This window comes from Microcaecilia unicolor, chromosome 6, assembly GCF_901765095.1.
Source record: "Microcaecilia unicolor chromosome 6, aMicUni1.1, whole genome shotgun sequence".
NCBI lineage: Eukaryota > Metazoa > Chordata > Amphibia > Gymnophiona > Siphonopidae > Microcaecilia > Microcaecilia unicolor.
In genome coordinates this window covers 234,756,209-234,768,983 of record NC_044036.1, presented here as the reverse complement: position 1 = coordinate 234,768,983, position 12,775 = coordinate 234,756,209, and the positions used below count along the sequence as shown (strand labels likewise).

Here is a 12,775-nt window from a genome sequence, read left to right as displayed (position 1 = left end):
CCACCCCCGCACTGTCTGGCATGTATCTCCTTCCCTTCCCCTTCTTCCTTCACAGTCTGGCGATGTGGCAGCTATTTTTCTTCCCCCCCCCCCCCCCCCACACTAATTGCAGCGCTTCTTGTAGCCTCTCCCCCTGCGGGATTGAATACTACTCGTTCCCTTCCTGCTCCCATCACTGCTGCCCTTCTTCAATTTTCTGGGCCATCGGCAGTGTCATTGAAGTAAGCACACTGCCTTTGACAGCCCCAGAAGCTCTCCCTCTGTTGCAGTGCCCTGCCTATGTGGGACAGGAAATTGTAGCAGAGGAAAAGCTGCCGGGCCACCAAAGGCAATGTGCTTACCTCAGTGACGCTATTGGCGGCCCGAAAAAATTAAAGGACAGTGATGCAGGAAGCTGAAGGGCAACCAGTAGTGTCTAAAACACAGCACCACCAGGGTTGGGGGGCCAGAGGCTGGAATGGGGGGCCTGGGCCCCCAAGGCCCCTGTAGCTACACCACTGTCACATTATGTTCCCATCCCACTCTGCCACCCCAAACAAGCATATCACCTTTCTTCCTTCCTCCCCCAATCCAGCACTCTACTTTCCTCTTCTGGCTGGCTGGCCGGCCCAGATCCAGCATAACACTCTCAGCCCCACAACTCGGGCATTCGGCACACACTCAGATGTATCAACCCCCGCCCCCTTCAATACCACACTACAAGCCGTATCTTCGATAGAATTGGATTTATTTTGGCCGCAGCCAGGAACATCAAAATTGTTACAACTTAAACAAATTACATTACATCTTCTAATAATCATTATGCCAGCATGCATTTCTACCCGGATACACAGCTTCTACACGTAGTTGCATATTCTGGGCCACAGGCCAAGCCGTACCAAGCCCCTGTGGCCCCCTGTGCCGTTTTCCAAGCACCCGACGTCACTTGGTGTCTCCTGTTGAAGGAGGCACCTACCACATTTACAAAATGACATTCTAGGCCTCCCGGCCGTCGAAGCCAGGAGACAAGCTGTATACACGTTGTTTCCTTATAACAAGGCTGCTCACATGCAAGCCTACCATTTGCATCAACTTGATAACTTTCCACACAACTCTTTCTGCAGCAGTAGTTACCCCAAACTTGTAACTGTTATGTGTCAAGCTGCTGTGTACCCATTGCTGGCTGTGCGTAAACATTGTAGTCGAACGCCACAGGCCACAGCAACGACACCTCGTTTGCCGTGGTCCCCCACTCCTCCTGGCTGCGGCCATGCCCTAACGCTATGGCTTGTATCTATTTGCAAGTCATGTGGGATCGTATGGCTTTTAATGTACACATGAATGCCTGAAGCATCCCTCCCTTACCTATACCCTGTTATGGCTACTCTTATCGCCCTGGCTCCTCTATCGCCCTGACAGCCCAAGCTCTCACTGTTTGGTCTCACTGCTGCCCTTCTATGCGCCCACCGCCTTTCCCTGTGCCCAATGTACATACAAGTGACGAGTGACCACATATCCAAATCCGCTGCAGCTCATTCTGGATATGGATACCTGTAATAGAATATAATGGGAAGCGACATGTTAGCACAGTGCAAGCAACCATTATCACTTTGCTGTGGATGCCTTAATGGGTCCAATGTACCGCTTGTATACATTAGACGGGTCTGATGTAGCACTTGTATACATTAGGTCGCCATCGGCCCAGTCTTTTGATGGCCTCTATGGATACTCCTAGCGCTGCCACTGCCGTAGCTGCCCCAATCCTAAATGAGTGGGTACTGTACATAGTGTATGAATCAGCAGGCTGGTCTTTGGTCTTTGTTTTAAGTCGGCTTGAAGGTTCAGGACAGAGCATGTCCATTCCGATCCATTTTTGATTTGCGAATAAGTAGGTCAATTGCCGCGGCTGTAATGACCGCGTCACGTATTAAGAGGGACATGCCCTGGTGGGCATGCTTGTACGTAGCCACCAACTCACTGACTCGCAGAGCACCATGCAAAGCTAATGAGAACGCGCATTTGACTCGACGGCCCTCAAACTCAGTGTCACTTATCTCCTCTAATGATGCGAAGAGACAGCCCATTTCCCTGCCGGTACTGGGTTTTCTTTTACCTGGGTAGGGTACTCCCGGCCTGCCCCATCCTCTCATTAGTCTCGTGATAACAAATGACCTAGATGGATTTTGGACAGCCACCGCTTTGGCGAGAAAACTGATGGCTGCGAACATGATTGAGACCTGGTTTCTGCTAATTCACTTCATACATGCCGGGGGCCGGGAATATATCAGTACCACCCTGCGCTTCTAAGTGTTGACTATATGTGCAGTTGTGTATCTTGTCCGCGAGGTGTCTATTAACTATCGCAGCATCGGGTCCCGTTCCGGGTCTGCGCTCTAAAAACAAGAAAGAGCATCTGCTATAACCATTCTCCCTGCCTGGTATATGTTTAGCTGTAATCACTGCGGAACTATCTGTCTGCGCACATAACTTGTGGGAAGTGCATGGCGGACAACTACTGCCATATTGTCTGAGGGAATTACAGTCGACTTGTTAGATATGCCAGGTCCCCCCAGGAAACATGATATCTTACGTGGTCCCTGCTGGAACCCGAGCTTGCTGCGCACCACGCTCCCTGGAAGTAAATCTGCCGCATCTGTACAGAAAATGCAGGGCTTCCGTGAGGGTGGGTGAATCGTACCAGAATGAAATCCCATGGGCCAAGAACCTGCTAAATCTAGCTTGATGTCCTGTGTACGTCTGAGATGAAAATGCACTTTGTTCGTTCCCAATGTTGCTAAAGCTATTGGGAATCACCCTTATTGCGAAGCCTACTGGACCCAGGAGTTCCTGTACCTGCTTCCGCCTTTGCTTTTTTACAGTGCCACCTCGTATTCACCGCTCTGGCAAGCTTATCAATTTTGTCAGCCGGCAGTCTGGAGCATCTAGTTCCAATTCAATACCTACAACGTAAGGATTCACCGTGGGCCTACTGTTTTTTCAACGGCTAATGGGATGTCCAATTTCTGTGCCAAGCGGATAAAGACCTGTAACACGTCTGTCCACTCTTGTGATTCCCGGCCTTTGAACAGGAAGTCCTCTAGATAGAGGACCAGTGACCTAGCGGGGGCTAGTTGCTCCACTACCCTGTGCACAAACATGCTAAGCTGTTTGAAGTATGTGACTAGATATGGCCACACATGGGGACACATTTATCGCAATAAAACCTCTCCTGGGACCTGACACCTAACAAGGGAAAGGGCTGTGGGTGTAAAGGCAAGGGGCGAAAAGCCGAATCTCCGTCCACAGCCCATTGTGCCTAGTTGCCTTGCCGCCGAATTATTTGAATGGTGTTGTCTACCGATGTATATTATACTGTACAGCTGTTGTGGTCAATGTAGTCATTTACTGATGTTTTTTTTTTTTGTTACATTTGTACCCCGCGCTTTCCCACTCATGGCAGGCTCAATGCGGCTTACATATTGTATACAGGTCCTTATTTGTACCTGGGGCAATGGAGGGTTAAGTGACTTGCCCAGAGTCACAAGGAGCTGCCTGTGCCTGAAGTGGGAATCGAACTCAGTTCCCCAGGACCAAAGTCCACCACCCTAACCACTAGGCCACTCTGCCACTCTCCTATGTGGTGGGACAAGTTACGACTGGGCCTACCTTTCCCCAGCTCCTTCCTTGGTATTATGCCTAGCGGAGACACTGTCGTTGCATTGAATGGCGGCTCCACAAACAGCCCTGCTATGCAGCCTAGCAATAGTTCTTTGGTCATCTTGCCTGCAGCAATCTGTCGATGCCTGTGAATCGAGGATGCATTGTTGGGGTATGCATGTGAATCGAGGATGCATTGTTGGGGTAGTGTTGTCACTGTGGTGTTGGACTTCTAATATGGAATCATGCAACCTGATTGGAAACCTGTGGTGATGCACCCGTTCTGTCAGGGTAACGAACTAACCTTGAAGCTTGATGGCTTCCGGACCCTGTCCTGAGTTAATAGGTTGCTGTCTCCTGTCTCTTAAGGTTGATGGGGGGAGCGCTAGCTCCCTCAGTACCCTGTCCCGTGTTACTAGATTGCTGTTCCCTGTCTCTGGGAAGCCTGCCTTGCCCTGCAGCATGTCTGCCCGCGTGGGCGTGTCGGGGGCTAGGTGCAATGTCCGCTGCCTCCGTCCTGCCTTTGTCCAGACGGCATTGCCTGAAAGGACTACCACTGGTGCTGACCCGATATGAATGGATTGTCTGCACTGTTTTCTTGTAAATTTAATATCATAGTTAAGCCATGCCCATCCCCTAAATATGCGCTTTTAAAATTATATTCCATATCCCACACCAAGTCCGGGCCCCTTTCCGTTTCCTTCACTATAGTGAGTGTCCTGAGTATGTGAACAGCCTACGACCAGTCCGTGAAGGACCCAAATATCTTGGGCTTCTTATCTGTTACTGTATCCCTGCCTACGGTACCCTCCTCATGCAACTCCCACACAAGGAAGGAAGAAGATATCGATCCACCTGTATTGTGAGAACGGTACCTAATGCATCGCTCCTGTGATTAAGTACTCCCACATCCTGACTGGTCCCCTGTGCACCGAATGGTGCCACAACCTGCCATATTGGGCTCCGTTACCCGTTCTCATCATCCCGTACTGCATATCTAGTTATGTCATGCGTCTGCGCTGGAAGGAGTGTGGTGCTGTCATTAGACTTACCCCTTGCCGGTACTGGCGGTAGCCCCGCAACTATGGAGGTGGAGTCTGCGGTGCTGCTACCTCCCTTGCAGGCCCCCGCACCGTCTGTGCTTGTGGTGTAGGTCTACTGTGACTTCTAAGGTCTGGGGCCGCAGTACTCCGCGTCTTAACTGGCGGAGTTTTGGTGGGCCGCTTGGCTGGCCTTGCTGGTGCATATGTCTCCTTCGCACGTTACAATGGCATTACTGCAATGGAGAGACTAAAAGAATAGACAATTTAAAGCAAAATGACCTCATAATAACTGATTGTGGTGACGCCGGCTTCCCCAATCGCTGTGTGCATCCTATGGCGCCTGTGTAAACTGTACCCTCCTTGCTCACAGCTACATATCCGGCTGCTTGCTGTCTGCGCAGTGTGCCCTTCCCTAAATGGCCGGCCCAAAGCCCCACGGGCGATGGCCGTTACATTCAAATTTGGCCTGGTAGTCAAAACGGCCGCCGTATGCAAAATGGGCCGCTAAAATTAAAATGGCCGGGCTCCTGTAAACCCGGCAGATAAATCAGTAATACCAGTGGTCCTTATATCAAAATGGCCCACTGTTTTCAAATTAGCTGCTTTAGTTCACGTGGCCGCTCTAGTCAAAATAGCCGCTAAGTGCACATGACCCTCTAGGACTAACACCATTGTACCAACCCTTCCCCCCACGGACCTGGTCCTAACGGCAGCTGGGAGTAGCATACTGTAACCGATATGTTTGTCCGACGCCCCTAAGTACTATGGCCCGCTATGCTGGCACCAACGATATGATATCAATTGTTCCGGCCTATGCAGTGTGTCAAAGACACATGTGTGCGGTATTCAAGGTAGCCACTGCGGTTACATTTGTATGTGGAATGTCCGTTCTAGTGAATTTTAGCGCCATAAAACTGGCCGCCTTTTCCAGATTTTACTTCCTGTGCAGTTCGAATTCCTCTCTCCTCCTCCCTTGCTCCTCCCCTTCTTTCCTGCCCCCTCCCCTTGCTACCCCTTGTTTCCCTCCCACTACTACCTCTGCTCTCTAGCTGGCCCTCCCTGTACCCTCCCCCACACTTCTGTCTTCGCTGGCCTTCAGCCCGGTTGTGGTCGGCCCCCCTTTAACGGGTGTGCCTGGTTCTTGCTCACATCACCCGCAGCTGTTACTGCTAACTCAGATGCGGTACAGGAGAGAAAAGCTGCCACAGGCCTTCCATCTTGCGCATGTAACTAAAGGCTCTGCTGGTCCTGCTCCCACCCCCCACTGAAGTCACTTCCTATTTTTCAGGGAGGAAGCAGAACCAGCAGAGCCTTTAGTCACATATGCAAGACGGAAGGCTCTGTGGCAGCTTCTCTCTCCTGTACCACATCTGAGTTAGCAGTAGTGGCAGCAAGTGATGTGAGAGCGGGGCTGCCAATGCATGGCATGTTGGGGCGGATCCCACACATTTGCTCCTGTGACTTTGGGCCAACTTAAGACAGAGTACATATTCTGAAACGGGTGGCAAGACATTTTTGGGGGGTGGCACTTGCCACCCTGTAGCGATGCCTGTGCCCTCACATTTCCTGCCTTGACTCCTCTGTGTCTCACCTCAACTCCTTGCCCACACCTGCTAGCCACCCCCCCCCCCCCCAGCCACACCCATCCCTTCCTCTATCTGGCCCCCTTCCCTTCCCTTACCAAAACCCCACTGTCCCCAGATCCCCACATTTCCCATTATACCTCCCTACCTGCTTATCCTCTCTCATTGTTCTTCTGTTTGTCCACTCCCAGTTTGTCACTTTGCTGTGTGCTGCAGCTCTGTGTGATAACTGTTTGCTGGTTGTGGAGTAATGAGTGCTTTGTGCTGCAGCTGTGTGTTAGGACTGTCTGTTGGTGGTGGGAGAGTGAGTGTTTTGGGCATCTAGTGTGTATCTCACGACTGTGTGCTGGTGCGAGTGCTGATAATGGGTCTCATGAGCTGCAGTAAGTGGAGGTGTGCACAGTGGGGTTTCTGGGGTCAGTGGGTTGCATCTGTGGTGATAGGATACCTGCATGTCAATCATAGATGTGCTAAATGCTTTGGTGGCTCACACCTTGCTGGAGGTGGATGAGAGTTTGGAGGGGAGGCCCTGGAGTAGATATCCCTATCAGAGAGTCTTCAGGCTTCAGACCTGCTTCCTGGACCTCACTGACCAGGAATGCCTTACTAGGTACTGCTTTGACAGGGCTACCATACAGCACCACTGTGAGCCCTCCAACTTCCAGAAAGACTGAGTGGCATAAGTAGGTCACAATACAATAATTAGTAGAACTACTACTATCCAAACAAGGGTCTTTAGAGTAAATTAAAATAAAATTTGGCAGTTTTATGATGTAGTGGAACCATTGTTCTTGTTTATATTTTTCTCCAGGTTAGTAACACGGACATTGGATGGGCCCTGGGCTACATGTTGAACCTTACTAACATGATTCCCTCAGAGGCGATGGTAACAGTTAAAGGCTACGAGTCAAGTGTCTGGGCATTTGCCATCGCCATACTCTTCATTATCATTGTGCTGATGTTACTGACTATCCTTATCCTCTGCTTTCAGAGGCGTGGCTCAGCTTATGAAGCTATGCTGTAACCACAGAACAAAAAGCCCTGAACCCACAGCCCAAGTCAAGCAATCCCAGGATTCTTTTATAGGCAATAGCAAGGTGAATCCTGTTGAGCTGGATCCAAAATGAAGAATTGTTGGAGAGGAGATAACCCCCCCCCCCCCCTCCCCAAGAGACTGAGAAGAGGTGTCTTCCCCACCAAGGATAGCTCTGCCCCACTCCCCATGTTATCTCTTGGCCATATCCCAGACAACCAGTGGCGTAGCCAGGGGGGTGCCAGGGGAGCGGCCGCTCCCCCAAACAGAGTTCTGCCAGCTCTGGCGCCTATTTGTTTTTCAATGTGTTGCATTGAAAATGTGCGCCAGTGCCGGCGGAAGTCCACTCTCACGCCGCTCTCGCTCCCCCCGCGCCGTCAACCTGGCTCCGCTTCTGCAGACAACCCTCCCTACACCCTCACATACCTAATTCCTGTGTCCCCAGTTTGAAAGCTGTTCCTCCAGCCTCCTCAGGGTGAGTATGTTTGTGGGGAGAAGGCAAAAAGATGTTTGAGTATGGGGCTCTGTTGGGGGCTGTATCTTGCACCCTCTCATCCCCTTGCACCTTTCCTATCCATGGCCTAATGCTCTCCTTTCACATTCCCTTCACCCTCACTCCTCCCCTCACCCTCCTGCTTTCATTTACCCCCTTCCTTCTTAACTCCCTCCCCAGACATCCTCCCTTTCTTTATCCTTTAAAGCCCCCATTTCAGCTGGCAGCTCTGCCTCTTTTTATAGTGAGCAGGGCTCTAAACCACTGATGTTTCTTTTACTAATTACAATGATGACAGTGAGGTTCTGTACTTTAAGAAGCTGTTGGAATCATAGTAACATAGTAGATGACGGCAGAAAAAGACCTGCACGGTCCATCCAGTCTGCCCAACAAGACAAACTCATATGTGCTACTTTTTGTGTACATCTTACCTTGATTTGTAACTGTCATTCTCCGAGGACAAGCAGGCTGCTTGTTCTCACTGATGGGTGACGTCCACGGCAGCCCCTCCAATCGGAAACTTCACTAGCAAAGGCCTTTGCTAGTCCTCGCGCGCCCATGCATACCGCGCATGCGCGGCCGTCTTCCCGCCCGAACCGGCTCATGTTCGTCAGTCTTCTTTTGTCCGCGCTCGGGATGGTCGTGTTTTGATCCGTTTCGTGCCCCTCAAAGTTGACCCTCGCGCGTCTTCGCGATTTCGCTAAAAAAAAAAAAAAAAAAGAGAAGACCTCGGTCTTGTCCCTTCTCGTGTGTCCAGTTTGTTTCCCTGACGTACGTTTCCTTTTGCTTTCGGGGTAGGCCTTTTTTGGGGCCTCGGTACGGGTTTTTTCTCTCTCCCTATTTTTGGTGCCCTTAATCGCCATAATTTTGATTTCACCGGCGTGATTTTTCTGCCCATGTCATCGAAGTCTCCCAGCGGCTTCAAGAAGTGCACCCAGTGCGCCCGGGTAATCTCGCTCACTGATAGGCACGCGTCGTGTCTTCAGTGTCTGGGGGCTGGGCACCGCCCGCAGGCCTGTAGTCTTTGCGCTCTTTTACAGAAGAGGACTCAGGTTGCGAGATTGGCCCAGTGGAACGTGTTGTTCTCGGGCTCTTCGTCGACAACAGCACCGGAGTCATCGAGTGCATCGACGTCGGCAGCATTAAGACCTTCGACCTCGGCATCGACTGCATCGAGGTATCGACCCTCTGCATCGTCGATACCGAGACATCGAAAGGCTGCGTCGGCGTCGGTGGTACCGGGACCTCCACTGTTGCTGATGTCGTCGGACGGTGGTGCTTCGACTGGAGTGCAGGTGAGGGCTGTCCATTCCCCTGCTGGTGGTGGAGAGCCTTCGGGTGGGTCTCCCCCTACCCTGAGGGCTCCTACGGTACAGCCCCCCCGAGACCGACCTTCTTCGCCCTCGGCCCCGAGGAAGAGACGGCTAGATTCTACGTCCTCCTCGTCGGTACCGGGAAGCTCCGGTGACATGCTTCGTTTGAAAAAATCAAACAAGCATCGACACTGGTCTCCTTCCCGCATCAGTACCGAGAGCTCTGGGTCGCCGAGGGAGTCGGCACCCAGTAGGCATCGGCACCGGGAGGACCGCTCACCCTCTGTTCAGGAGGTGTCGATGCGCTCCACCTTGGACTGCCCGGAACAGCCTCCACGCCCGGAACAGACTCTGACCTCGACGCCTGCATCGGCTTCCATGTCTTTCTCCACAGCCGCTCTGCATGAGAGTCTCCGGGCCGTTCTCCCGGAGATCCTGGGAGAGCTGTTGCGCCCTTCCCCTCCGGTACCGGGGGTGCTTGCGCCTCCGGTACCGTCGAGTGAGGCGCCAGCTGGCCCTTTGCCCGGGGTGAGGTCTCCGACATCGGTGCCGCTTGCGGTACCGACTGCGGCCGCCTCCCAGGAAGGCTCCCCGACGACGTCGGCGGAGGGAGCTTTGCCGGTGCTGGCGAATGAGTCTACCTCTCCACACTCCCACCGTGGCCGTGTTTCCACGGAGTTGAGTCGGGCACGGCTTCAGACACAGGTTCATGAACTTGTGTCTGATACCGATGGTGAGGCCTCGTGGGAGGAGGAGGACATCAGATATTTCTCTGACGAGGAGTCTGATGGCCTTCCTTCTGATCCCACTCCCTCCCCTGAAAGGCAGCTTTCTCCTCCCGAGAGTCTGTCTTTTGCGGCCTTTGTCCGGGAGATGTCTACGGCCATCCCCTTCCCGGTGGTTGTGGAGGATGAGCCCAGGGCTGAAATGTTTGAGCTCTTGGACTATCCTTCTCCACCTAAGGAAGCGTCCACAGTACCCATGCATCATGTCCTAAAAAAGACATTGCTGGCGAACTGGACCAAGCCTTTAACTAATCCCCACATTCCCAAGAAGATCGAGTCCCAGTACCGGATCCATAGGGACCCAGAGCTGATACGCACTCAGTTGCCTCACGACTCTGGTGTGGTGGATCTGGCCCTAAAGAAGGCTAAGAGTTCTAGGAAGCATGCTTCGGCGCCCCCGGGCAAGGACTCTAGAACCTTAGACTCCGTTGGGAGGAAGGCCTACCATTCTTCTATGCTCGTGGCCAAAATTCAGTCTTACCAGCTCTACACGAGCATCCATATGCGGAACAATGTGCGGCAGTTGGCGGGCTTGGTGGACAAGCTCCCCCCTGAGTAAGCCAAGCCATTTCAGGAGGTGGTCAGGCAGCTGAAGGCGTGCAGAAAATTTCTGGCCAGAGGGGTATATGATACCTTTGATGTTGTGTCCAGGGCCACTGCTCAAGGTGTGGTGATGCGCAGACTCTCATGGCTGCGTGCCTCCGACCTGGAGAATAGGATCCAGCAGTGGATTGCGGACTCCCCTTGCCGAGTGGACAACATTTTTGGAGAGAAAGTTGAACAGGTGGTAGAGCAGCTCCACCAGCGGGACACCGCTTTCGACAAGTTCTCCCGCCGGCAGCCTTCAGCATCTACCTCCTCAGGTAGACGTTTTTATGGGGGAAGGAAGACTGTTCCCTACTCTTCTGGTAAGCGTAGGTACAATCCTCCTCGTCAGCCTGCGGCCCAGGCTAAGCCCCAGCGCGCTTGCTCTCGTCAGCAGCGTACGCCTCAGCAAGGCCCCACGGCTCCCCAGCAAAAGCAGGGGGCGAGCTTTTGACTGGCTCCAGCAGAGCATAGCCGACATCAACGTATCAGTGCCGGGCGATCTGCCGGTCGGGGGGGAGGTTGAAAGTTTTTCACCAAAGGTGGCCTCTCATAACCTCCGACCGTTGGGTTCTTCAAATAGTCCGGCAAGGATACACCCTCAATTTAGCCTCGAAACCTCCAAATTGCCCACCGGGAGCTCAATCCTACAGCTTCCAGCACAAGCAGGTACTTGCAGAGGAACTCTCCGCCCTTCTCAGCGCCAATGCGGTCGAGCCCGTGCCATCCGGGCAAGAAGGGCTGGGATTCTATTCCAGGTACTTCCTTGTGGAAAAGAAAACAGGGGGGATGCGTCCCATCCTAGACTTAAGGGCCCTGAACAAATATCTGGTCAAGGAAAAGTTCAGGATGCTTTCCCTGGGCACCCTTCTTCCCATGATTCAGGAAAACGACTGGCTATGCTCTCTGGACTTGAAGGACGCCTACACGCACATCCCGATACTGCCAGCTCACAGGCAGTATCTGCGATTTCAGCTGGGCACACGTCACTTCCAGTACTGTGTGCTACCCTTTGGGCTCGCCTCTGCGCCCAGAGTGTTCACGAAGTGCCTGGCTGCTGTAGTAGCAGCGGCGCTTCGCAGGCTGGGAGTACACGTGTTCCCCTATCTCGACGATTGGCTGGTGAAGAACACATCCGAGGCAGGAGCTCTACAGTCCATGCAGATGACTATTCGCCTCCTGGAGCTACTGGGATTTGTGATAAATTATCCAAAGTCCCATCTTCTCCCAGTACAGAGACTCGAATTCATAGGAGCTCTGCTGGATTCTCGGACGGCTCGTGCCTATCTTCCAGAGACGAGAGCCAACAACTTGTTGTCTCTCGTCTCTCGGGTGCGAGCGTCCCAGCAGATCACAGCTCGGCAGATGTTGAGATTGTTGGGCCACATGGCCTCCACAGTTCATGTGACTCCCATGGCCCGCCTTCACATGCGATCTGCTCAATGGACCCTAGCTTCCCAGTGGTTTCAGGCTGCTGGGAATCTAGAAGGCGTGATCCACCTGTCCACGAGTTTTCTCAAATCCCTGTATTGGTGGACGATTTGGTCCAATTTGACTCTGGGACGTCCTTTCCAAATTCCTCAGCCACAAAAAGTGCTGACTACGGATGCGTCTCTCCTGGGGTGGGGAGCTCATGTCGATGGGCTTCACACCCAAGGAAGCTGGTCCCTCCAGGAACGCGATCTGCAGATCAATCTCCTGGAGTTACGAGTGGTCTGGAACGCTCTGAAGGCTTTCAGAGATCGGCTGTCCCACCAAATTATCCAAATTCAGACAGACAACCAGGTTGCCATGTATTACATCAACAAGCAGGGGGGCACCGGATCTCGCCCCCTGTGTCAGGAAGCCGTCAGCATGTGGCTCTGGGCTCATCGTCACGGCATGTTGCTCCAAGCCACATATCTGGCAGGCGTAAACAACAGTCTGGCCGACAGGTTGAGCAGGATCATGCAACCTCACGAGTGGTCGCTCAACTCCAGAGTAGTGCGCCAGATCTTCCAGGTGTGGGGCACCCCCTTGGTAGATCTCTTTGCATCTCGAGCCAACCACAAAGTCCCTCAGTTCTGTTCCAGACTTCAGGCCCACGGCAGACTGGCATCGGATGCCTTCCTCCTGGACTGGGGGGAAGGTCTGCTGTATGCTTATCCTCCCATACCTCTGGTGGGGAAGACTTTGTTGAAACTCAAGCAAGACCGAGGCACCATGATTCTGATTGCTCCGTTTTGGCCGCGTCAGATCTGGTTCTCTCTTCTTCTGGAGTTGTCCTCCGAGGAACCGTGGAGATTGGAGTGTTTTCCGACCCTC

At 52.8% G+C, this 12,775-nt stretch overlaps 1 protein-coding gene across 2 annotated transcripts in view; it reads left to right on the top strand.

Annotated features, from left to right (window-relative positions):
* LOC115472397 (ectonucleoside triphosphate diphosphohydrolase 8-like) overlaps positions 1-7,425 on the top strand; it is a 280,150-nt gene extending 272,725 nt beyond the window's left edge. For both annotated transcript variants that reach the window (XM_030206669.1, XM_030206670.1), the window contains one exon: positions 7,074-7,425. In XM_030206669.1, the coding sequence (XP_030062529.1) occupies positions 7,074-7,286 (213 nt within the window). In that variant the 3' untranslated portion in view covers positions 7,287-7,425. The remainder of the gene's footprint in view (positions 1-7,073) is intronic.
* The last annotated feature ends 5,350 nt before the right edge of the window (positions 7,426-12,775 follow it).